Source organism: Alosa sapidissima, chromosome 15 (genome assembly GCF_018492685.1).
Source record: "Alosa sapidissima isolate fAloSap1 chromosome 15, fAloSap1.pri, whole genome shotgun sequence".
NCBI lineage: Eukaryota > Metazoa > Chordata > Actinopteri > Clupeiformes > Clupeidae > Alosa > Alosa sapidissima.
In genome coordinates, this window is record NC_055971.1 from 12587367 (window position 1) to 12615144 (window position 27778).

Below are 27778 nucleotides of genomic sequence, written 5' to 3' on the forward strand. Positions count from 1 at the left end.
TGAGCAAGACATTTTAAACTATAATGCAAATAATCTTTAATATATTGCAGTTAAGTGGATGTTGTTTTTATCAGTAGACCCATTTGCCATGGCAGTGTCCCTATAACCAAATCCCCACTGTGCAAATATTTACTATAACTGCACTCTCTCTGATGTGATCTCGCTGAAGCATACCCTGGCACTGACATGTTTCTCACTGTCCTTAGTGTGAAAGCATAACAAACCTTCAGAGTGAATACATAACAAACTAAATTGCTTACAAGAGACTGGTAGATTTCTGAGAACCACAAAGTAATGCATGAAGTTGGATTTATGCAGTGTTCTCTGAAGTGTGTGGTAAACAGTTTTGTATGAATTTGCATTGGGGGAACTGATTCTTTATGCTAATGGCTTGCTCCCTGTTTTAGACGCAGCACCCGTAGCCATGCTACTGCTGTGAAATGATGAATGTGTCTATATTCCTCTAAATGAAATGAGAGGCTCTGTGGAAGAAGAGACACACATAAACAAAAGTGGCTATGTTAGAAATGATCATATCACTCTTCTCATAACAGGCACACATCTTCTTGATGGATGCTGGCCGAGGCACCATCAAGTGCTGACTAAAACAAACAAACAAACAACATGAATAACATACCTGCCTCTCAGTCACTACCTCTCACTGACACTGCCCCCCCCCCCCCCCCCCCCCCCCCTTTTCACTAACTCACACATAGATGTGCAGAAGTGTGCGTGGGCACACACACACACACACAAACACAGACCACAGATGGTGTATGTAGATACTTTACTGAATCACTACCTTACTGAATAAGGTCAAGTATCTTTGACTTATACATACAATTTATATAATACAACAATGCAGTAGGTTACCTTATGGCATGCTTAAACTATCTGGTATTACGTTCCAATGGCTATAGGGGAAACAGATGATGTGAGTGGCATAAAGCCTCTATGACGCTTTTGTGCTCTGTAAGCAATGGCGACTTTTTTTTTACCAAATAAGGATTCTTTCAGATCCTTTCTGACAACTCGGTTGTGACCAAACGCAATAAAGGAATTGGCTTCCACTCAAACAGTTGCTAAGGCTAACAACTAACACTTCAACTACATGTAGAGGGTAGAGGAAGATGCAAGTTGCAAGCCACACAACTAGGACTTCTTTGTGGTGTGTGGTGACTGGAAAGCAAGTGATCCCTGAGTGTTAAATTAATTTTCGCTTTTCGATACTTGTAACAAATTGGGAATAATTTCCAGTCATTTTAATGCAACTCCGCCAACATGATCCAGGGCTGCGGATCCTGCTCTCTTTCACTGCACCGGGTACAGCCGCACCAAGCCTCGGGGAGGAACACAAAGACCCCCGCCTCGCCTCGCACGCAACCACGGGGGGAGCGCTCGGGATGCTGTTTCAGGAAGCAGCGCATTCAAAACCCTCCTTTGCCGTCGATGCCGCCTCCATCGCATCCATTGTGTTTCGCTTTGCAAAGGAGCCCAACGTGGTTGCAATCGCAGCCCAGTCAAAAGGGAAACATGCAAAAAAAAAGGCACTCTGCTAGAAATGCTAATTAAGCTGAAAACTTGGCAGTTGACACTTGAAGAAGGCACAGCAAAAAGGTTCTTTTGTACGGATCACAGAGCAAAAATAGAGATTTCTGCTAAGCTCAGATTGTATTATTTTTTTCAATAAGTTCTCCTTTTTCATTCAGTTCCTTCAGGTTTATCATTATGGGTCTATAGTAGATCCCGGATTTAAAACGAATGAGGTCTATAGTGCTTTAGAATGTTCTGATTTGGATTTGTTTTGTAGTGCATTGTGTAAGTGTCTGTATATCTCACCCTAAAAAATCAGTAATACGGAGATAAAGGGACCAATAAAGTGCACTGTTGGTGACAGGGCCATAGGAAAATATGCACTGACAAGCGGAATGTGCGCCCTGTGTGGCGGAACCCCTCCTACGGTGACCCCTGAGACACCGCGGAGTCAAGCTGATTACACAGACACCAGACGTGTCTATCAGGGGACAACAAACAAGACACACCGCGTCAACAGCGACTGTCACCTGTGCAAAGCTCTGCCACTTGTAGTCTCTCCACCCCTCCTCCCTTTCCCTCTTTTTATCTCTCTATCTCCATCTCTGTGTTTGCATTCCAGTGCTTCATGTACCACGGGGAAGACAGGCCATGAGCTCAATGCTTAAGAAGTTTACACAGTGATAATAAGGACACCCTTCCTGTACCGAAAGCCACTTTACATTTAAGCGCCTTGTAAGCAATTGAATACAAAGATGCTCAGATGCTCAGCCTCACTTGCACTTCACCTAACAGTCAATGGTGGTAATCAGCTTAATCATAGGGCTTTAGTCCCATGTGGTTTTCTTCTTCTCATCCTCTTGAAAACAGAGCCAGTCCATGCTCTGTCTTTTGTTATGCCCTGTCTTTTGTTGTCTGTTGTCTGTCCTGTCCCTTGTCTGTCTTAAATGCTCTACTTGAAGTAGTAATTGCACTTTATGTATATCTGTAATGTGTGTGCACTAAATGTAGCCTGTCTCAAATGTTATTTTTTTTATATATTTTAAATGGAACACCACTTGATTCATGGTGAAACGTTGTTTTGTCTCACTATATACAGTGTATATGGTTGAAATGACAATAAAAAAACCCACTTGACTTGACTCCTGCAGCAGGGTGTCAGTTGTCTTGCATGACAATTCTCTTGATAAGTCAGTGATATGAGCCACTGGAGTGCCTACCCTGAAGGCCAACGCCCTTCAACTACCCAACTAACTAACTCAACCCCCCCCGTCAACTCTCCCCTCTTGCTTCCAGGAAAGCATAAGATGTAGCCAGCAGAAAATCGAATTGTGAAATCAGTGCACTGCTGCATTGACTCGAGCACATTACTGGTGGTCTTTTTCTGAGCAGAACTTGGGAATTGTGCCTCGTAGTGACTCAGCCTTCGTCTTATTCAAAGTCACAAGAATTGTGTCGTTTAGTGACTGCCTTCGTCTTACTCGAAGTCTACCAGGTCATGGGTGTGATGGAGACAAGTTTTCTAGACAAGGTGGAGTTTGAGGTCAGGCCACAGCGCTGACACTGACACCACGGTGGGCCGTTGTGGTCAATATATAATCACAGAGATAAGGTCAATTTAGCAACAATGCATCAGGACACATAAGCGTTCAATATCCAATTAGACATGAAACAGATGCAGCGTGAGCCCGATACCATCTCAGTAGACCAAACGGTGTCACGACCTGGCCTGTATCGGCACATGTGACCCGTCGATGGTTCAGACTGAGGTGGGTAGGTGGTGGGTGGGGGCACGTTTCGTGTTACACAGTGATTTACAGTCAGCAGACCATTCAGGCCTTTGGCAGCGCTCCAAACGAGAGCGCTTTAATTGTGGCCTGTTAATTAGCCGCGTGATGGAACGGTGTCGCTCCTGTATAGCGCCAATGTTGCTATTTTCAACCCTCCTTCAGTTGGCTAACAATGAAACAATGGCAGGTCTGACGAGGCAATTGATAGTAATTGCTGAGCATACTGAAAATCATCATATCCTATCAGACTGGGCCACTGTTACAGTGAAGCAACAGCCAGAGAACCATTAGACAAGTTGCACGCAAGTGTGGAGTCATCAAGATTTTCTTTCTGAACCAAACAAAATCCGGCTTTGAAGTGTGCTTGCATCTCAGCTACCATGCACAATGCAGTACACAAAAGAGTGAAGAGAAGAAAGTCGTCTATTAAATAAACATGACCTGATTAAAGGGAACCTTCGGCGGTGGCTTTGCGAGATAGCGGAGTAAATGAGGGCTAGATAAATAAATGAACAGCGGTCACTAATCCGCAACAATGAAGCTTGTGTCACGCCCACAGACCTGGAGGTGGTCAAAGTGCTGTCGCTGCACTTTTCCCATGACAAACCCCCAAACTCCAGATTGTTCTGCCTGTCTTCATTGCCATGTCAAGAACATCGCCACCACTGCTGCTCACATCAGCTTCATTCGTTTCACTCCAAGTTATGTTGGCTCAGCATATGTACATAAGTCGTATAATGTATATAATCCATTCACCACTTCGGTGAGCACTGATTGGCTGGTCACGGAAGTAGATGAACAGACAGTGGCGAAATTACCTCTCTGAAAATGGCCCTGACCTAACACATTAAGCCTGATGTGACCTTAGCTTGCACTGCAATTACGCTTCACCACCGATATTAAGTTTAAACCGGTGAGATGGATTTACAAGCTGTTTAATTCTCATTCCCTGCAATAGCAATGATACTAAAGTTATTTTTATGTGGTCTCTTATTTCTGTGTGAATGGAAATGGAATGATGAGGTAGTGTTGGCAGTTATCGTGACTTATCACCTTTATTCCAGCGATACAAAACCTGCTAATCAGCTATGTTCTTGAGGAGTCTGAATGTAAATGGGGAGACTATTGCTTTTGCGCAAGGCCAAGATGTGAGCTGCACGAACAATCAGACAGACAGACAGGGGGAGGAAGCTGTAGAAAAAGGAGATAGAGAAACAGTGAAAGAAAGAGACAGAAAGAAACAGGGAGAGAAAGAGAGAGAGAGAGAGGGAGAGAGAGAGAGAGAGAGAGAGAGAGAGAGAGAGAAAGCTACCCTGGAGACAGTGTGGGTGCCTTCTTTTCATCCGGTGAGCACTGGCGGAGGTTTGACAGGATGCCAGCTTCCACTCCTCTGCTCCCATCATCAGCTGACACAGCCTCGCCTCCCCCTCCTCATCATCCTCGCTGCCTGCTGGATACTCTGACGCTCACACTGGCCTCGGCCCACAGTAATAAGGGCCCACTGCAGCACTCGTGCCCTCTCAGCACAGCACCCTCCCCTCAATACTGCCTGCGTGTGTGCATTATGCATGTGTAGACTGTTATTGTATAGCTGTGCTATATCTGTGTGTGTGTGTGTGTGTGTGTGTGTGTGTGTGTGTGTGTGTGTGTGTGTGTGTGTGTATTGTACATGTGTTGATCTACACATCAAGCTGCAGGTGTGGTTTGAGAATTGTAAAATCTAAAATCTTTTTTGCGCCGGCTGTGATTCTGAGGCAGTGGCTCCATGCTCCCTCTGTTTGTTCTATTTATTACTTTCCATCACATTCACCCTCACATTTACACACATAGCGTGTTTAAAATCAAAACACTCATCGGCCCTGCAGTCTGTCCTGCTTTTGTCAATCACTCTCTCTCTCTCTCTCTCTCTCTCTCTCTCCGTGTTCACACTCTATCTCTCTCTATCCCTAACTCTGCGTTGTTCTCTGTGCCTGGCTGTCCAGTCTGTTCTCTTTAGCAGTAGCCGCAGCTCAGTGAGAGGTGAGAAGGAGCGATGAAGGGACGCAGAGCTGTACGGCGCCTGATTGGGAAACTGGGTGTTAAGGCTGAGAATCTAGGCCAGTCCTAATGAGTAGTTTCTCCTTTTTTTTTTCCACGGTAGCCCAGCTGACTTCACTGTGATCTATTTCCACAGCGCCGTCGGTGCCTGGAGCAGACCAGGGTCCATTGTAGCCCAGATTTATGTGAACACCCTATGGATTATGGCCTGGCAATCACCCAGATGCACAGACCTGCCGTAAAATTAAAGCCGCAACATGCCTCATCTCGAAGGGCTGCGCAGAATGCAATTCCTGTGATGCCACTTCAGTGATGCTCCAGTGCATATAGCCTGTGCATGCTGCGGAAATGGTGGCACCCACCATATGCTGTCAGATAAGTGCCTGCACGAACTTGCACAACCTCTGAATGTGGCTCAGAGAGAAAACACACACACACACACACACACACACACACACACACACACACACACACACACACACACACACACACACAAACGCGCACAGACAGTACGGGCACAGTGGATCCTGTGGTGAGACGGGTGAACACACACACACACACACACACACACACAAAAAAACAGATAGATACATATGGACAGATAACCACACACACACACACACACACACACACACACACACACACACACACACACACACACACACACACACACAAACACATGCACACAAAGACACAGACTCACACATACATACACACACATACACAGTGCACACCCACCAATACAAATGCAGACAGAGACCAGCAGCACCACATAAACAATGCTCCAGGGGGTGCAGATCCTGATTACCGGGCAACCCAATTCAATATGGTCGACATGTAGGTCACCGTCCTCAGTGGCAGCCACTGCAGCATCACTGGGTCACACAGACAAACCACGCTGTGCTTCTCCCACAACGCCAGCCATAGCTTAATAGGGCTTTTAACAAACAAACAAATAAAAAAACAAAAAAATAAATAATAACGCCATAAATATAATCAAAAACACTTTTGCAGAGATGAGGAGGAGTGCACTTAAAACAATCTGACAGTCTCTGTTGGCGTGAACGTGCGTGGGAGGTTGGGTGCACTCGCAAAGGTGTGCAAGTCTGCCGCAACCGTATGGTGTGAAGCCGTGTTTGCACCCAGGCTGGCTGTTATGGTTCGGAGCTGGGCTGCACTAATGCCTTGCAGCTGTGTTAAATGGAGAAAAGAGCCTGGCCTCATTAGACAGCGCATAATTAAGAAAATTAATGTAATTGTTTCAGAACAAAAACAATTAATCACAAAGAATTCCTCTACATCAAGCTACTGCTGCATTATCCATGGATAGAACATCCATGTAGAACTTTATGCATACGGTAGATAAACAGTTATATGCATCTGTCTATGTGTGTGTGTGTGTGTGTGTGTGTGTGTGGTTTGTGTATGTGCTGTGTGTGTGTGTGTGTGTGTGTGTGTGGATTTGTATTAGTGTGTGTGTATGCGCTGTGTGTGGTTGTGAAAGTGTGTATTTTCTGCCTTATTTAGTTTTCTGCTGTGGCGATTTCTTCCTGTTTGTAATCCACCCACAGACTAATATCTCTCAGAATCCATTTAGCAAATCAAAGCTGAGGTCAATTCTTTGCCAAGCTTAACTTGAGCACTTTATCTCGGAATATGACTTACATTTTTATTTTGATTGATCTGATTTAATCTTGCTCAGCTTGAACACCAATTGCTTGGGTCATGCTTTCTCCTACCCGTTACGCCTGATGCCCTTGCGACAGGACCTCAAAATTATCCTGTCAATTGAAAAAAAAAAAAAAATAGACAGATCCATTCATGACGCCTCATTTTCCACTGTTTTGCCGTTGCATCAGCAGTAATTCAAAAATCTCTCAAAAGAGGCTAACACTGATGGATGGCTTTGAAGGGAGCCGATTTTTAATCAGGCCGCCCTTAAAAAATAACAGCTGAGATTTCAACGTACTGTACAAAAGGAACATCATGATTGACAGGGACCAGGGCACAAACAGCGGGGTGGCATATATGCTGAGCAAAAGAGGCTTTTCAATCTCATTTGCATCACACTGCACTATCAGATCAGGCACCGGATCCTAGCTTACTCATGCAAATCTCTCAAACCAAGACATTCCCTGTCAGAGTCTGTTTAGTTCCCAAAGTCTTAAAGTCTTTTTTTTGGAGGAAAGAGGGGGGGGGGTACTCAGTGCATTTAATGGCAACCACTGGAATAAGCTCAGTCTGCAGCTCAGAGAGACTGGTGAGGGTACTAACGTGTGATGACACTAGTGGGGCAAGACAAGGGAACAGGGAATTTCTGCTATACAAGTGCAATGTTATTTGCTAATCCCACTCGATCAAAAGAAAAAAAATAGAAATAAGGTTGACAAATGTGTCACTTGTCAAATAGGAAAAGAATCAAATGGAAAAGTGTTCCACTTATCTCCCCTTCATCGCCTGTCCCACGCAGGAATTTAGAAAATCCATGCCATTTGAAATGCAGAAACTTCGCCAACTATTATCTTGAGCATTGCCAAAATGCAATTTGGCAAATTACAATAGATGGCTGAAAAAGTATAATTGCACTTCAATGGCTTCAAAGTAGCCATAATTAAGACAATCGACTTCTCAAAGCTCTAAAATTACTACAACCATTTTCTTTTCCCTCCTGATTCCTAAGTAAGTCTTTGTTTCAGTATAGGCCTTCCCTACATGTTAGACAAAGCTTCTGTTTAATTTTTATTCACATTAAACTATGGTATCATTGTTCCATCATTCATTTCAGACATAAATGCATCCTTTCATCTAGACGTTTATATAACAATATTTTTGGCTCTCATCTTATACAATGTACCACTATGTTCCATCAAGATAATGATCTACATCACTTTATCCACGTTGTTCAAGTCCAACTAGCTCTCTCTCTCTCTCTCTCTCTCTGGTTGTTTGTATGTTGTTCTGTTCTTAGTAAGGAAAGCATTTGTCTATGCTATTATAAACCCATTTAAGTTTTTCTGTACTGCACAGTGCCACTAATGACTTGGACACTAATGCCTCTATCTAATTGTGCACAGTCATGGCTGAATATGTGAGGAAAAGTAGCATGTTTAGCCAAGTTTAAAGGTGCTCTAAGCAGTGCCACGGGTTTTTAGGCTAAAACATTTTATGTCACTTACTGCAAACATCACCTAATCAACCGCTAGCTGTCTGTGTCCTGAATACACTGTAAAAAACGTGGACAGCTGTGGACAGCCCAGGCTCCAAAAACGGCAGCAAAAACAACCTGGGCAAACCTAGCCCATAAAAACATAAACTGTTCCAGCAAATCACAGACGAGATGTGCGTTTCGGAGAGTTTCAATTGCACAGGAGCAGCATGGGAGGGAGGGGGAGGAAGTAGCGAGCTAGCTCTGTGTTTTGTTTGAAAGTCAACAGAAGTGACGTTATCCAACATCGCTTAGAGCACCTTTAAAGAGGATGTGTTCAATTATAAGAATATACATGATCACTTGAAAACTCAAAAGAGTCTAATCTTGCAGGGGGCAAAATCCTACAAGGCAAACTTGTTTTAACAGTTAGGTAAACATCCAGAGATGATCAACACACCCACAGGACATGAACTTTGGAATTAGGCATCAGGAATTAGGTAGCTGCATCTTCAAACTAAATTAGGAAAATCAAGCTTTCCTTCAGGGATTAGTATAGAGGATGCGAAAACAATGGTTGGAATATATTTTCGTCTTATATCTCAGTCAACTCTTGGAGAGAGCTTTACTGTGATCTTCACTTTATCCATTTATATCCCTATCATAAAATTCACTCTAAATTGCTTGATCATGCACCATGTTTCTAAAAGTGCAATGTTGTTGATACCCTATTTTGTTGCTGTCTTTCCTTTGTGAACTTCACAAATGTCGCTTTTGCTAAAAGACATATGGCTATAATTACCTAATTGAGCACAAGCGTCTGCTGTATACCACTGATGTTGTATAGCATAAAAGTGAATGCTTCAGGAATGACTGTGAAAGTCCTTCTCTTGATCAAAGTGAAGGAAAGACTGAACTACATGATTCCTGAGCTCTCCCTCCAGGAACATCTTTGCACCTCCCTGCAAATGGAGTTTAGCCTTGATCTCAATCTATAAATACAAGAGGAAATACCCATTTATAGCTGCGGGCTACGGTACATCTCTGCCTAGCAGTGCGCAAGTTTTCCTGGGAGCTAAGCTGGGCAGAGCAGGTGTCGTGACCTCATTACTCTGCGTCGGTTCCTACTGTTTCATGCAGTTGTTTTGACTATGCGATTAGCAAGGCCAGTCCTCCTTATGCAACCTTATTTCACTATGTTGCCGCTGCGCTCTCTGCCATATGAACCTTGGCCAGACAAAGCCACAATGCATTGGCAGTATATTCTGAGAGAAGCTCCCTCCTTCCTGTAACAGCCTCACACCATGTCCCAGGCGATCAACCCCAATCATGGATATCTGGAAATCCAGTCCCCAGCAGCCTAATGTGTTTTTTGATGATAGACTGAGCACACTCCCTTTATATCCTTCAAACATGGAGCAACTGACCCTTAAATCACTGACCTGCTCAGCCCTCTGGACATGGAATGTATTCTTTTTGCTTCCCTAATGTATTTATGAAAAATGTGCAAATAAGTAAGCTGTTGGGGGTTCTAAATGCACAATGATTGCTCATAAGGTATATAATTTCCATACATCTTAAAGCAGCTCTTAAAACAACAACAACAATAAATGTTGAACTGCAATGAACCCAATAGTGGGAAACAGCTATATTTTGATCAGCATGCTTGATTTGTCCCTCAGAGGCTGCCCTTGACCAACTGAGAATATTTCTGACGACAGTTTTGAGGTGGAGAGGCTTTAATTAGGCAGCGTCCATGCTGCTTGCCTGGCAGCAGGGAAGGTGAAATGAATGCCTCGCCTCAGACGATGTGTGTAAGTGACTGATTCTGATTACTCCATCCGCCTTGCTCCTCCTCAGCCCCACCACCACGGCCCTCCCAATCCTTTACGTTATATCTGCAGTCGGAACGACATGAGGTGTAAACATGGACAACCCTATTCATGGACGGCCTTCCCCCGGAGTGGTGGGTGTGTGCGCTTCACAATAACCATCAATTAGAAAGCCGCGGGGGCCTTTCCAGACAGAGCTGCACAAAAGGCACTGAAGGATGCTGGGATATGGCAACACAAACACCACACATCTGAGAAGTGCAGAGCTGGAGTGATGGAGGGAGGGGAGGGATGGAGAGAAGGAGGAGGAAGAGACATTTTTAGTACACAAGTAAATCTCTTGATTTTTGATGCATTGTGGTGGCGGCTGCTTTTGAGCTGCATCCCAGACTTCATTTAACTAAGATTCCAGGACGAGCTTCTGTAGGCGTCTGTTGTACTCATGTTGTACTGAGATTCAGCAATGCACATCGTCAAGAGATGTCAGCTTGTGGTATTTTGCTATCTCACTCTTAACAATGGCTTCTCAGGATTTACATGATCATATTTAATCGGTGGCCACATCCCCTCAAAATTCACTGGTGTAATTTAGAACCATGACCACTGAACCACAGGAATCTTTCAGTGATCAGTGGATAGGATTTTTCTCACTGGTTCAATCTGCAAAATCAATTCGGCCTGGCTAGCTAGATTTCTCAATCATTGCTTTCATCGCCCAAGGGGGCATTTACATGGCTTCAAGCGACGGAGGAAAAGATCTATTTTCTTTCCAGAACACACCCAACCACAGAAGGTTGTGTTGTCTGATGTCAGTGTTGAAGTACTCATGGCTTCTAACACTAGTCAATCCATTAGTAAGGCTCTTGGGGAAGGGGGCTGAGGCAAAATGTATTCTACAGATTTCCTCTCTTTGATCCGGAGCTGTTTTCAGCTTTTGTTCTGTCTCAGCTATGATCTGTCTGCAATTGTCACACTCCCCCCGAAAACCGTTAAAATCAAGCGTTGCGGAAAGCTGCAGAACACCAGGCTGTAAAGTAAACAACGATAACAACAAAAAAATAAATAAAAAAACAGACAGGAAAAAATTGATCAGAGGAATTCCAAATCCAGTTTGACAAAACACTTACATGTATGTTTATGTGGCTTAATCATTTTTAGGCTGAGGAAAGCCAAATGTCACAAAAAATAAATAAAAAAATGAAATCCCATTTTATAGTCATTCTCTCCAGCCAATGGTTGATCACCAGTTTTGTCCAATCACAGCCCTTCTCTAGAGCCAGACAACACTTGTTATGTTGTCTCAGTATGCACATGTTGGAGAGTACAGATTTAACCCGGACTGAGGTTAAATGAAAGAACCTTAGATTAGCGATAATCTGAGTTCCGGATGACGACCATATAAGGAAACTCCCCTCCCTCCCACTCTTCCCCAGTCCTGATAGAACCCGCTAATCCCGCCCAAAAATGGCTTGTCTAAAAAAAGAAGAGGAAAATAAAATCAAACCAAAGTGCTACAAATCACATCATTCTAACCAATAATTAATTAATCATCCAAGTACTATGATCTAACTACGGTGTTCCGATGACAGTGACTCACCAGATGTGACTGTATATTTGACAAATAACTGTTGGGCTAGCTGTTTACACTATCAAAGACATGTGAGCAAGAGAGAGAAAAGATAGAGAGAGAGAAGATGGAGAGAAAACATGTATGAGGTGCACTGTGGTGAACTTTGTTGAAAAGTGTTTTAGAGGAGAATATCTGTCATCTTGAAAATACCACACTCATTCCAACTGTGCAATTTGAATTCTCTTATCTTCTTACATAAAAACCATAATCACGGCATAATCGCTTGCAAAATCATACAATTACATAAGATGCTACAAATGCTGCCAATTGCAAGTATTCATTTCAGGACAAGGGATATTGTGGACAAGGACTTAAACAACTCCAGTCTTTCATAATGTCCGAAAAATGGAAATGTCTGGACAATGATGTCTGGTAACTATGTTTAGAACCATTCTCTCAAGACCTTGCCTTTGACAAAACCTTTTTGCCATCAAAATGCAAAATAAAATAATCAATTTGTTGAATTACTTTTTTAATTATTGAGCAGCGTCATACAATCCTCTTTGGGGTATTCAGTCACAGCTGATAGGATAATCATTGGTCTTCATAATCCACTTAACCCTATTGGCGTGTGAGGTGAAATCCCATGGAAAAACACAGCATAATGGCTGCCTCTCTTGGATGTTTATGAAATCTCCCTAAAAGCCTAGCCTGCTGTGACTAGTCTTCATTTTGATGCAGTACTCCCCACGCGACACCAATATTAAAGCCTGAATCATACAGTACACTAGCAAACATGTGGGCCTGTAATGTACGTTTAAACATACATTACACATTTAAGCCTTTAAATTATGCGTGAAGCTGTGCAAAACAATGATTTTGACGTGCTTAATAAGGTGTTTTGCTAACTTATTCTATAGTCTTGGTTTTTAAGGAAGGAGGTTGAGGTGTTAAACTAACTGTGATTCCTAGAGTATCTGTGCTAAGAGTTGTGCAGTAAGCAGTTTCAAATAATCCTATGATGTATTGAAATTCCATCATGGGGATGTTCACCTGAGGGGAAACACAATCTTGTGTGGTCTGATCAACATGTAGAGAGCCTTAGCTTGAGTTGATAAATTGACTGACCTGAGGTAAGTCACAAACATCACTGTGTTGTGGGGTTTCCATTCTTCAGAGATGATTTTCCAATACATTGTCAAGGTACAGGTCTGTTTAATGTTGGAGCCTTAAAGTGCCATTGTGTATTTTTGTTTATTTTTTATTCTATGTGGGTTTCAACCAAACTCACCAATATGTTTGCTCAAATGATACAATTATTTTTTTATGTTTAGGTTCAATCATTTTCCGGACATCTGGGATGTGTACTATAGCTGGAGGGTTATTGAATGAATTTCTTGAATTTTAGGACAATACTTCCACCATTCAATATATAACTCTCAAAACTATACACGTGCCACAACAGACACCAAATACTGTCAAATGATAGATTACCTCTAGTGTTGTGCTTGTTTATCTCACCGTGAACTTTCCAGTTTGTGGCTACAACATCTTAGGCCATTATGCTATTTTCAGACGATGCAAGAGGATTGTGTTTATTGAGACACACAGTCAAGCACTGAGTATATGTGTAACGTCAGGCATGAAATTCACACATGCCAGTGAGCAGGCTAAGGCCCATGGGAGCTAGCTTCAAAAGCTAGCTCACCTCTTGAGGTGTCAAGGAAATTAACGTTCCACAAAAGATGGGACATGACAGCTGCCATGACGTGTTTATTGTAATAACATGTCTATTTGAGGATGGAGTTTTCAAATAAAATATTACAGGTTTCAGGGTTTCAGAGTATGTGGGAACCCAGAGAATGAGCCCAACTGGAGTCTCACCATTCACTTCTTTGACACACCTACACAAAATATGGTATGCTGTTGTATATGAGAAGAAGAACCTGTGCTTTTACACTAGTCTTTATCATTCATAGAATGCACAATACGAATACGATCTGAAGTGTAATTAGACTGGATAGTCGTCTTAGAGGTATTCAAAAAAAATGAACAATGAAAGAATGTATTGCTCCCAAGCCGAGTATGAACACAATCACACTCTTCTGTGCACACAATAAAGTAACCACTTAATCCATGTTTTTGAGAGCAAGAGAGCAAAATAAAAAAGGCTCCCTGGAGGAGCTCTGGAAGGCCGAGGCATCGGGTACTCTTTCAATGGGGAAATTGGGACATCCAATTTCTTGACCCAAATCCTCAAATTATTCCTCTCTGTAATCGAATAGTACATGCCAAATAAGAACAGGCAAAAGCCAGTTGTGAAAAGAAGAATGCGTGAAGACATGGCAAGGCATTAAAATCGACTAACACGAAAGTTGTTGTGGGCTCTCTGGGTTAAAATAGAGATGGAGATGTAATTTCGAGAGGAAATAAAGATTTATCACTTTATAATCCCTGGTGTTATTTGGACCAATCAACAGACTTTTCATCCTTTTTGTATAACAAAAAAGCAGCTGTGATGAAAGCAATTTCTAAAAGATAAGGACAAATAAATCAGTATCTCTGCTGGAACATGTTCCTAGGTGCCACCCAACTCTAAAACGTAAGTCAGGCACATTGCACAGTGGTAGATGCAGACAGACATTCATCCTCCCGCTTCCCAAATTAGCTCTGAACAGCAAATTCACATTCGACTCCTCTGTGCCGGGGAACAAAAAAGAAAGAGTGAAAAAAGAAACAGATCAATACCGGTGGAAAAATGCATGTATCTAAGGAGAACTGCAACAGAGCTTCAAAGCATTTTTGTGTTAAAGTGTACTTCAGACCAAAGCCTGTCTTCCCTCTTTTTATTTCTTGTACGTGTTTGATTTGATACTGCATTTATACAGCACTCCATCAAATGACAGGATTCACTCAGCGATTTACAATGACGACATGGATATACTTTTTAGATTCTCTATCATAGTCAGTCAAGCAGGGGCTGTAGAGAGGACTCGGAAGCTCACTGAGTGAAGAGCCTTCCACTTCAGCAGCCTACCACTGATATAAACCGGGCCCACAGCCTCACACACATAGCGAGAACAGAGAGAGTAAGAGAGAGAGAGAGAGAGAGAGAGAGAGAGAGAGAAAGCTCATTGTGAGGTACAGTAGCCTTTGTTCTGCTTTTGTCTGAAACCAAACCCCTGAGAGAGCAGTTCATTCTCTCCATCATTACAAGTAGAGTCAAGCAGTGACAGCCAGCACAAGACTGGAAACAGAGCCGGACACTCATTTAAAAAACCACAGCACACTTGTTCCAGTCTCCGATGGATCCTCACCAAACAGGGAGTCCAGGCTGCTGGTCCCCAGAGGAGTACAGCTGTCCAGGTCGTGACTCTCACCAGAGAGAGGGGTAGAGTGGGAGTTGGAATCATCTCAACCAACTGTTTTCAACTAATGACTTGAACGACGGTGACGCCGTCATCACAGACATGGATGTTGTTATTATTATTATTTTTTATTTTCCCCTCTCTCTTATTTCCCCTCTCTCCCAACCCTCCCAGACAGCAAAAAAATGAAATTGATTTGAAAATCCTCTGCTTTGCGTCTCCACAGCCAGCCTCGGAGGGGATTACAAGGCAGTCGGGCCGCTAATGCGGTGTGGCCGCCACTCTCCCATCGGCTTTGAATCAGGTCACTAGCCACTATTCCAGATTCGAGATGGACGCCGCCGTCGCCGCCACAAATTTTAACAGGCTCCGAGAAACCGGTAAAAGCGAAGGAATGGGTGAGGGCGGGGGTGGGGTTGATAGAGTGTCAGGAGGAGGAGGACAGGAAGCAACATAGTGTGCTGTGTTGGCTGATGAGTCATTGAAAGATAGGAACACACCAGGGACTCCGCTCTCAAGACGGCGCAACAAGAGTCATCAGTTTTGTGAGACTTAGCCAAAGTGTTTTCTTATTTTCTGGTTCCTCTCCCTCCAGTCCCCCCAACTTCCTCTTCTCCTTTACTTCCCTGTGATTACTGCAATCATCCTAAGGGGATTGTGGGAAATTCATACTCCTATACTTATCTTTCAGCGTGGCTCTTCTGATAGTAGGCTACTAGGCCTGAGTGTTAAGAGTTACCAACACCCCCCCACACACACACACACACCCCGATTCGAGAGCCCTATCTGGAGCTGCCTCTTTGGGAAAAGGTTAACCTTCTTGGCTGAACTTAAAGGCAATCAGCTCATGTGCACTCATACATGACCACGCCAAAAGCTGCCTGAGCCTTGCCAAAAGGACTCCGCATCTGGTTCAAGGATGTTATTCTTACAAACATAGGAGCTTTACGACTGAGTTAATGCAATGCACTACTTACAGGGCTTATTGAATTGAATTTATATTTTTATTAATTTATTTAGTCTATGGGTTGATACTGTGTTGGCTCCTCAGCATCAGCATATTGGGTCATTTATTAGTCATGCAGTAGTCTGAATAGAAATACTGCAATACAGTTGTGGCTGAATTTGTTGGTACCCTTACAGATAATTGAATGAATGATTCATTTCTTACTTTAAAGTGATGAAATTCAAAGCCATTTTCAAATGTATACCTGCATGCCTTTGGTATGTACTGTAAAGCAAATATATTATTTAAAAAGATAATTTGTTCATCTTACAAAGATATTCTAATCTGGCCATGACAGATTTGTTGGTACCCCTAAAAGGATGATACATTATTGGATTATGGTGATGTTTCAAACTAATTGGTTCACCGTAACAGATGTATTTGATTCAGAGTCATTCAGCCTATTAAATGGAGAAAAGTAGTCATTTTGCAGTTTGATATCATCGGGTAATGCATATGCACAAGATGCACCGGTGGGTCAACGCATAGACAAGGAAATTCTGAGTACATAAATAGATTTAAACTGACACATCCTTGAAACTTCTAAAAATAATCATAGACAACAAACTCTTATTTAAAGTCAACTTCTGTCATGTCAACTTACGTCATAATAAATAAAGCGCTAACAATTAGTCAACTAATTTCTACCACTCACTTTGCCATGTGACATCACATCACTGAAGTGTCAATAAATTAGCAAATATTGTTGGCACGGTGGCCTTAGGTACTACCTATGCGCTGCAGATTCAAATTAATGCCCTAATATTAGAACGTCCTTCTACTTTGTGCCCCAAACTATTCCACAAAGGGATGTATAATCATTTTGAATTTGAGTGTGTTAGGAAGAAAATGTCAGAACCTGGTCAACTTATGTTTTCTCAAATTTTAGAATATTTCTTAATTTTCAGGATGGTTTAGGCATTGGGATACAAATGTTTCTATTGCCCATAGCCTCGACTCCACTCTGGAAAAGGGCTTTGACAGATCATTAATATTTCCAGGATAGCATCAGAAACTCTGAGCTGCAAAGCTAGGCCTGTGGACTTCATTTCAGACCTGGGGGTACAAATCAAATAGTCTCCCCTTTAGTGATCAAATTTACCATAAAATTGGATTCACAGTCACTCAAGAGTTCATACATCCTCAGGTTTCCTTCTAATTCCCCTGACAGCTGCAATGGCCATGAATCCAAGGTACCCTTTCACATGCAAGCGTGTCACCTCACTGATCACCTGGACTCGCTGTTCAAGGCATGCCACTTAAACAGCGTTCATTCAAGCATGCCTGTGAGGCCCTTAGCTGATTACAATGAGACACTAGCCGCAACATCAATGGAGCCAGTGATGAGGAAAAACGATAGGAGAACTCCCAAGTGCTGAGGAAAAACGGGCAGCCGTTTTTACATGAAAGTGAGGTGCGATTAACTCGCGAAACCCCTTTCTGATTGGAAGAGGAAGCGCCGGGGTGACCTCTTCAAATAGCGCTGCTGTCTCCGGCTTAATGCTAAATGATACGTGAGCCACACCGAGCAAGAGGCTGTCATCTATAGAACGGATTCCCAATAAACCTGCTAATGTGTACTAAAAGGCTTTGACGATGAGCTGCACGGCCTTCGTGAACAGGTTTATCCAAATAATGAAGAAACCACAGCCGAAGAGAGAGGGACACCAGGGGAATTGGGGGGCAGAGGGAAGGCTCTGCTTCACTGGTGCATTTGCTCTGTCACGGTTAGCTGTCTGTTCTTGGTTGCATGAAATGCAAAGCAACACTCAACCGCGCATCGCGCTTGCACACGTGGCATCATCGTGTTCATTAAAACCTATTTATTTATGTGGTTTTAAATCCTGCAATCAGGGTTTTTTTTTTTTTTTTTAAAAACCCAGACACCATTATTTTAGAGCCAGACAAATCTGGCTCCCCCGTTAAGCACAAGCTCACTTCCAAATCCTCAACAGAAGTCACCCCTACACATTTAGCGCCATGGCGAATGCCTCATACTTTATGACGTGATGGCAGCGGATGGGTGGGTGGGAATGTGGGTAGTATTAGAGATTTTAGTCAGGGGCGGCATGACAGTGACTAATGAGAGTGAAACAAAATCACTCTCCCTCCTTCTTCCCCCAATTCCATTCTCTCCTCCGAAATAATACGCAAAAAATCACACAGGGCTAAGAGAGAGTGTTGTCAGAAAATATCTACAAAGCTGATGTGAGACCAGAGGGAGACAGACAGTGCAATCAGCTTGACTGTGTCATTAAGGCCTTAACGAATGATTGTCAAGTTTTCTGCTGCGCTTCAACTTCACAGCTCTTGTACCGTAGGCCTCTATTGACAGGGTGCAGGGAGGCAATTATAAAAGTATAACAGAGAGAAAAAATGTCCGGTGAGATGAAGAACAATAAAGATTGCGGCTGTGGCATTGTGTGACTGCGGCCGTTTGATGTTGTGTTGAATGTGGGCGAAGTACTGGAGGCAGTGGAGGGATGACTGGTTATGACTGTTAAGCTACATCTAATGGAGCTCAAAATGTGGCTGCGTCAGCCACTTAATTGTGTCTACCACATTCCACCAACCAATTATAATAGGACCACATCAGGTCGTATTTCTGCAGACCGAGACAGCTCTGGATTGTTCCGGAATCATACAGCAATTACCATAACACATTCTAGAGTGGTGAGCAAATTCAGTGATGAACTCTATAAGGACAGTCCTGGATGTTTTGCTCTCTCTTCATTAATATGTTATGGGCTACATGTAACTTTATAAATTGACACAACAGCATTGCAAACAGTGTGGGCATTCACATCTTTTCATTGCTGAGAGAAAGGATATTAAGTGAGATACTCAGTGGTACTCTAAACTTTATTTAAAATCATTGGATACTGCCCTATTGTACTGACTAATAGTTGTCAGTCCTTGAGCAAACTATTCACAGTGTCCTCTGAGAAGCAGGCACAAGTGTTCTTGGGGCTGTGTCACTTTGTTAAGATTTATGAAAAACACTGCACCAAATCAGTTCACCTACAGCATGCAAAAAAGACACTGAATTGTAGGGTCATATTTAGAAACAAACACAATAAATCCATGAACTAGGCCATTGACACAAGTACACAATAGGGCCTACTCTGCATCAAATGGATTAATCTACCAAGAGCTACACTATACACTTCATGCCATTAACGATGGACTGCTCTATAGAAGAGAAATCCTGTTTTCTGGACATTATTGAGGTTTACTACGCCTCTGTGTTTCTTACTTATGGTGACAAAATACATTTGGAATCCAACCACATACTGCACGGTGACATGCCTGAGGTAGCCAAAGGCATTTGAATAGAGGCCCAGTCAAAAAGATGCCTAAAGGCTTCCAATACTTTCCAAACAGCGTGTTGGGAGGAGAAGAGATAAAAAAAAAAAACATCTAAGAGACTAAAACCCCTGTTTTGGCTGCTCAAAATACTACCCCTGCAGGCCTTCCTAGATACTCACCAAGATGTAAAGATGCTTAGGCTACTTGTGTGCCGACGTGAAAATGTGTTCTTCTCAAAATACACTGCTGTGAGCAGGACACAAAGACGCCTGCTTGGGGATAACTGAACACCCGTGATCAGACTACACACTGTGTGTTTATTTTTTGCATGGCAAAAAGACTTGCAAAGCTGTGCTACTGAATCATGCATAGTGTCTGTCTGAGCATAGCTCTTTCAAAGCCATAGCCTACTCTCAGGAAAATTCGAATTGTGGTTTTCTGAAGCAGTTATGATCAAGACCTACTGTGACCTACTGCTATGACGCGTTTTAATGGTGTAAACTGAACTATGAATATATTTTAATTACATTGTGTGTCGTGCTAAATGTGGTTTATGTTGATAGATTTAACTGGCTACGTAAAATACATCAGGATTCGGAATAAAGAAGGGAACCATGTGAGGCTGTACGACTAGGATGCGGAGGGGTCAGCAGACTACTACCACGGGGACCTTTGGCCGATGTTGGCGCATGTGTTCATAAATAATGAGACTTTATAGCCAAGGACACGTGACCTGGGACATCTGTCCAATCTGCCCAAAATCTGTTTAGTAGTTTTGTCGATAACTAGCTTCAAAACAAAGTCCCATACAAAAAAACTGCAGACCTTTATTAGTATGTTGGCTTAGAACTGTTCCAAGCTCGTCCAAAGCGATGATCGGCTACCCGTTTCAGCATCGGTGACAGCTACGTCGCATCTGAACCTACCTACGCCACACGCCTCCCTCAACGAAAGAAGATTGAGAATAATCTTGTATTCTAGCCTACGAAGATCATCTTTACGTAACAGAGCATTTGTTTACGGAAACAATTAAGTCCCGAGGTCCCTCTACTGCATTATTTTCTAACGTTAAGCCATAGGCTACATTCACAGCAATAAGCAGGCTACCGTAATACTTATTCAAAGTAAGCATACGTCGATACCACTACATGTTGTGGAATTCATCGGATGTCTTCAATAAGTTAGTGAAAAAATATATTTTCATTATGAATAGCTAAACCCTCTCCGACAAATTTATATCAATACATTAACTTTAATCAACTGAAATCGTTGGTCTGTGCATCAGTCATCAGTCAATTTCAAATAACACATGCTATCTAAAACCCAAAGTCTCTGTGAGTTAACAGTCTATCACAACTGGCATGCTGAATTTAAGTTGGTTCGCATCCTACCTGATTACAGCTGTATCACCCTGACGCACGGTAACGTTGTCGGTCGGGCGTTGCATATCCACACTCCGGACGGGGAATCCTGTGGGAATAAGACAAAGTAGCCTGAAAAAGGACGCCTGCAACTGCCTCCAACACGACCTCCGTCCGACGAACATTTCAAAAGACACACGTTAGGTCCCACGGGGAAAAGTATTTGCACTTTGCAAAGAGATTGTTCCAGTTCAGTTCCAAGCCCGAGATGCGCTCCGCAACAACAAAAGCCCCCCTGTCTGACTTATACAGATGAAGACAAACACGCGTTGAAGTAACGGAAGAAAAATGGTCTGAAAGCAAGCATGGAGGCTACTCCATACACCCGTGCGCAGAGACGTATCCCGCTGCTCCTGAGAAAGAAAAGCGACTAGCTGCTTTCCCATCAAGTGAATATTCAGTCCTCTGTCGTTACCATCTCGCACTTAGGCTCCCTCGCTCTCTTTTGCTCTCTCTCCCCAACTCTCCACCCCCGCTCTAAACATCGTACTGCTGCCCCCCTCACGAGAGTCTGATGCTCCCTCATTGGTTGTCACGACAACAGTACCATCTGATGCCCCCTCTCTTCCCGCCACAACAGCAGTTAGATGTCCTAAAATGGGAAGATGTTATTATAGTTTACTTACACTTACAAGATACATGTATGAACTAGGGGCTTTATCAAATGTAGACAGTTGGCAGGCTAGTTTAACTTGACATTTCTAAATAATTCTGTTGCAATCATTTAATTTGAAATGAAGGGGAGGGGGGCATTAATCCATCATTTCCATTACACATAGCAAGGCTGTAACCTACTTTGAGGAGGACATGTCCCTCCGAATATTCAATCTTTTTTAAGTTGAAGTAGGTTAGTGCTTAACTACTAGCTACTAAAAAGTATTGTTAACTATTGTCTTATATCATGTGAGAGATCATACATGATTTTAAGTGATTATGTAACAATATCCAAACCAAAACAACTGCACCCTACACTAAGCTATGACTGTTTTTAGCTATAAGTCGGAATTTGCTCTTTCACTCACCCCCATGCCACCTTCTATCCCTGCAGAACCCTGTAGCACCATCATGCCCCCCCCCACCTCTCTCTCTCTCTCTTTAGGCTGCTCTGAATGCATTCGCTTACATGATTATATAGCCACACATCACATCAAAAATGATAATATAGCCACACAAAATCATTTTTGAATATTTGCTAATTTGGTCACAATATGCACAGATGTATGTTCATATGATTATAGCTATGGTTGTAATTTGTTCAACCAATGTCATATGTCATAAGATAAAATGGCACACAAAAATGAGAAAAACAGTATGATTATACATTATATTTTAAAAGAAAACATAAACATATCACACCACATGTTCATGAGTTAGATATATGGCAGGAACTGATTATATTTGGGGCAGCCGTGGCCTACTGGTTAGCGCTTCGGACTTGTAACGGGAGGGTTGCAGGTTCGTACCCCGACCAGGCACGGCTGAAGTGCCCTTGAGCAAGGCACCTAACCCCTCACTGCTCCCCAAACGCTGCTGTTGTTGCAGGCAGCTCACTGCGTCGGGATTAGTGTGTGTTCACTGTGTGCTGAGTGTGTTTCACTAATTCCCTGTGTCTGTTGAAAATCCAAATGGACTGGTACCTGAATAGAAATCATGTCTGGCTATGCTGATGCTAATGACGAATAACACTTGATATCACACCAAATGTTAACAGTTCGCTGTTCACTTCCTGCAGCAGTACCTTAGCTTAAAGACAGCTGTCATATCCGGTAATCAAATGCTCTATTATATGTGGAAGAAACAAAAGTATATAGTTTGTGCAGGACGGTAAAGCCACATTGCATGGCGCATTGTTTAATGTACAAAATAGTCCATAGAGCTTTCTTAGGACCTTTCTAAAGATATTCTAGAGAATTAATCTTAGAAAAAACGTAGGACAACATTGGAGAATGAGGCCCAATGTGATCATTCCAAATAATAGCCCATCACCTCAGAAAAAAATCTGTGGCACAGTGAACCATAAGGGAATACGGTCAACAGAAGAGAAAATAGTGGTGTTGTGAGAGAACAGAGGAATGCTGTAAAGGAAAGTGAAGTGATACACATAATCAGCATGTTGTACTTTAATGGCAGAGCACTGGATTTCTTCATTCAACCTTTCAGTAGCCATATATTTCGTAGTCAATTATTTGTCTCATAAAAGCGCTTAGCTTCCCAGTGTATAAGCCAAACAGAGCAAGCGTTTCCCCTTAATATCAGTAATTCCTCCACTGGGAAGCGTAACGGCACCACTTAGCTGAAAATACAATGTATTAATCAATCATGTTTTCAGGGCCATTGACATTGAATGGGTACGCAAACACTCTCGTAGGCTTTGGGGTGCCAAATGTATAATAGGCTCAATTCAACCTCCATAACAAATAAGAGAGAGGATAACAACCACTAAGACCTGTGGGTGAGTAATGCCTACTGCTTTTCCATCACAGCACTCAATGTGAATGTGTACTGAGCTGATGTGTTCACACAACCGAAGAACACGCTGGCACATCCTTGACATGCCGAAAGGGGGAACCTGGATATATGCATAGGCCTATACTGAATCCTAGACTGTCTAGGATGTCTAAAGAATATAAGTGGTCTACCGCCAGGTTAACGTCTTGGACAATTTTGTGACATCTCACTCATGCACCCACATGTGTTCTTTTGTGCTGTAAAAAAGGAACTTTTAGATAATATATCTGTCCACCGAATTCACCTTTAGGGGTGAATTTAATTAATATCCTACACTGTTGGATGCCGGAAGTTAAATTTGGAACTCCAGGTCCCTTGTGTGTTAAAAATGTCCTCCAGTGCTGCTGGTGAGAGTTCAGCTTCAGGCAAGTGGTTGCAAACTCTTGCATGGCTCTTAAAGTTGGTAAGTAAGATACCAAAGCACACACCCACAGAAAACAGTCACACTCAGGGTGCGAACGTTCTGTCATTGATATTTCTGGGATGTACCATGTATTAATTCAGTAGGTTAGTTCACATCTCAATTTAAAATCCGATCAACCCATTTGGACTCGTTCCAGAACTCATTCGGGTCCAGGTATTTTGGCCACGTTTTCATCAGGCAGGTAAATGAAACATGAACGGCAAGTTTGAAAGGTGGAATGCACATCACCTTGAGTTGGAGACTGTAGGGGCAATCCAATCTTTCACTTTCAGCCATAAAATGTCATTACGCTTCAATGCCATTTGGCCAACAAAGTGCTCCAGTGATTTCCCTCATTTATCTAGGCATCTGTGACACTTCACCTATAGACACCGAATGTTCCTGATATGTGCTATAGTGTGGACTGAAATGTGGCTTTGCCATTCTATTGCTTTGTGAAAATTTTAAGAAAGAATAATAAAAAAATATATATTATTTTAAACCAACACATTGTCGTTTATCTTGCATTTGAAACATAACTCTTTTTAAATAATAGCAATTCAGGATTCACCATATGGCACACAGTCAAAGTATGCCATCTTACCCAACAATAACAAACCTGCCCATCAGAAAATTGTATATTTCTGCAGTATTCTGTAACAGCTGATTGGTAATGTACTAAGACAAAGCCCAGCAAATCCTGGAATAGAAGCATTACGCACAACATTCTGTACAGTTGGTACCAAGAGCATTCTGCCGTACAGATGCTATTTGATTTCATGAAAGCTTTACAGACCAAGAGATAAAAGGCACCCATTACTAGCCTACACCCATTTCTTTCATCCCCATTATGCACCATTTTGATTGGCTAGGTGGTGCAATCTGAAACTCCATTTTTAGTTTCCTTTTCACAAAGCCAGGACTTTTACAGTAGAACCTTTTTCAGTGTAAATATTAATCAGATTACTAGAGAGAATCACGGGAGCAATTACCTAAATTTGACAAAAAGTAAAATGGATCTCAAATCAAAGTCCACAGGAACAAATGGAAATGTGGAATCAGGCTAGAAGATTTATAATCACAAAGGGTGTTTTGCCCAAAGACAAAAGGCTATGTAATATTGGGTAATTACCTTGACCAATTGATTTAGACCACCCTGTCTCATTCTATTCACAGCCATTCACTAATAATAAGCACATCTGACAGACCGATTCAGGGTGAGCTAATGTAACAATCTCACATTCTAAATATTGAAAGCTTGTATCCTTCAACACAAACAGAACCAAAACGATTAAAGTGATACCAGTGAATACCTTTCTACATGACCTCTTCATTTATTTTATTTCTATAATTACTATTTTTGTCATCAGTGTATCATGTGTGTATATTTACTGAGTTAGTATGACTGAGAGTGAACAGTATTACAAACAAAAGACAGTGACATCAACAGAATTTAAATGTGTTACTCTAGTTTTTACTTTGTGTAAAACTTATAAAAAACCTTATCTACTCTATTTGGAATTACAAAGATAGCCAATATCGTATACACTTAGAGCCAAGATATTTTATCTCTGTGATAAAAGGCCCTTTAGCAAGACATGATAAACGTTTGTGAAGAAGAAACGACAACACAACCATGAAGAAAACACGTCTAAGCAAGCAAGTCTAAGGAGTTGAAGGTTATGGGAACTCGAGAACTTTCTTGTCATGTGGTGAATTTGCTGTTTCATTTCCTGCCAGATATAGCAACAGTGGAACCCACTCCCACCCCCCTCCCACCAACAAAGTACCGGGTGTGCAGACACTCGGAAGCTTAATAATCATGGTGCTAATGCATCACTGGGGGCATCAGCTCCTTAGTTAGGCGATTAAGCCTTTCTATTCTGATCCGTAGTCTGTGAAACTTCTAACTGGGTGTGAATTGGATCTGCTTAAGTTTTCATTCGCTCGCTATCTCGCCCTTGCCTTTGACTGGTGATTTGGACAGCCTTGCTAAAGGGTTGGTGACATGTCTGCTTTCCTTATAACCATGAGAGTGACAGAGAGAGAGAGAGAGAGAGAAAGAGAGAGACAGAGGGAAAGAGAAACACATTTCCTGGCAAGTCCTCTATGCATAATACACAGTGATTTTGTTTATGTGTCTTTCAGATTATATGAGTACTTAGTGAATAGTGTGGTTTTGGTCATTTAACCCCACGGTGTATATGGTTAGGTAAAAATTATTTTGGAAATTGCACACATTAAACTTAATTTCATGGTTATGGATGACATTCTTAGTTGTTGGATGCTTACTTAGGTTGGTTACTGTAACTACCCGAATGGACAAATGTGTTCCAGTGTTTATCAGTTTGACAGCTCAATGATAGATTCAGCGAAAGTTCTACTAGGAAGACTCGTAGTGTAGCCTTTACTCCTCCCATGCTTACACGGAGCCAATCTTAGCTTTGCCTACTTTCGGGAAAGCCCTGCAATCTGATCATTCACTCATTCAATCAGCGCTAGCCTATAGGAATTCAGTGGGCTCTTTAAATATGTACCACCTAACACTGCTTCTGCTTCTCAGTATGCTGACTTTGACGTCCCCTCCACCTCCCCTCCAGCCACCTCTGCCAGCACCACGTCAATTGGGCATTGCTTTCCTACCGTTGGGGGTAGGCTCCCCGCCCCTGCCTTCATCCATCGGCAGGAGACGAGATCCGCTCATCGCTGGACGGATCCGAGACGGGGCCTACGCCAAAGACTGTTACCTATTCAGGACTCTTTATCATGCTTGGATCCTTTGGCTTGGAGCCGTTCCTTTACTAATTAAATTGTTAACTGATTCTATTCTGTCTACTGAGTCTTTCTGGTAGAACTGATGTTACTGAACCAGATTAATTTCAGCACTAATTATATAAGAACATTCTCTATTCTAGACGATATGTAAACAGAGTATATAATTTGTAGAACTAAGGAAGAATAATCCCATAATATCATCAACTGTGGATAACGCCTTCTACATTCACATGTACACATAACCACAGACAAATGCGAAAGTCACACATTAAAGGTACACTATGCAAGATTTTTACCTTTATATAACCTTTACGAAGCCAGCGAGTTGCTACCGAGAAAACCAGCCATACTTCAAGAACGGCGGCCCAACAAATCTCACGAGAATCGTGAAACATTACCTTGTCAGTAGATATAGCCCTTTGTTAATCCTTTACCTCCACAACAAAAGCATTTTCATTGTGTACAGGGGGAGCAAGTCATAAGAAGTTTGTTATTTACAACAGCAGAGAGAAATCTAAATATATTGTGAGTAGCTAAAATTCCTAAACTTGCATACAGTAGTGTACAGAAAGTTGCTAGGTCAATAATCGCCTACAGACGGCTGCTCAGACAATGGCAAAAGTGCTACTCGAGTTTATGTTAAGGTAAAAAATAACTGTTAAGGGTGCCTTTAAAGGTGGTACAAAAGGATTAAGGAAAGAGAGATATTCACAGAAATACGCAGGAGTCTTCAGTACCACAAGGAGACACACAGTTAGTGTGAGTGCCTATCTGGACTCCCAACAGAGGCAATGGATCAGGTAATTAGGTGTTAGAAATGTACTGTGTGTGGGCATGGCTTCAGGGATGTCCACGAGCCATTTCCAATGGCTCTTACAGAGGGATACTCTCTTGTGTACTCATTTATTTTCTCCTTTTTAATGATGATTTAATGACCCTTTAGCAAGGCAGAGTTGATGCACTGATGAAAAATGTACATTTCTGTAAGATTTATTTCAATGCCAGCATTCCCTGTGAACACGGCATAGTAGCAATTAATGTTGGAAGCAGGAGTTAATATCACATATGGCATCACATACGG

General features: G+C 42.2%; 1 protein-coding gene across 2 annotated transcripts in view; it reads right to left on the reverse strand.

The window, feature by feature from the left end:
* LOC121683217 (limbic system associated membrane protein) overlaps positions 1-27778 on the reverse strand; it is a 431726-nt gene that overhangs the window by 108636 nt on the left and 295312 nt on the right. Inside the window, exon 2 of one of the 2 annotated variants that reach the window (XM_042062751.1) lies at positions 20982-21060. In XM_042062751.1, the coding sequence (XP_041918685.1) occupies positions 20982-21060 (79 nt within the window). Of the gene's footprint in view, positions 1-20981; positions 21465-27778 lie in introns of those variants that run through there. The other variant, XM_042062750.1, reaches the window with a different exon arrangement.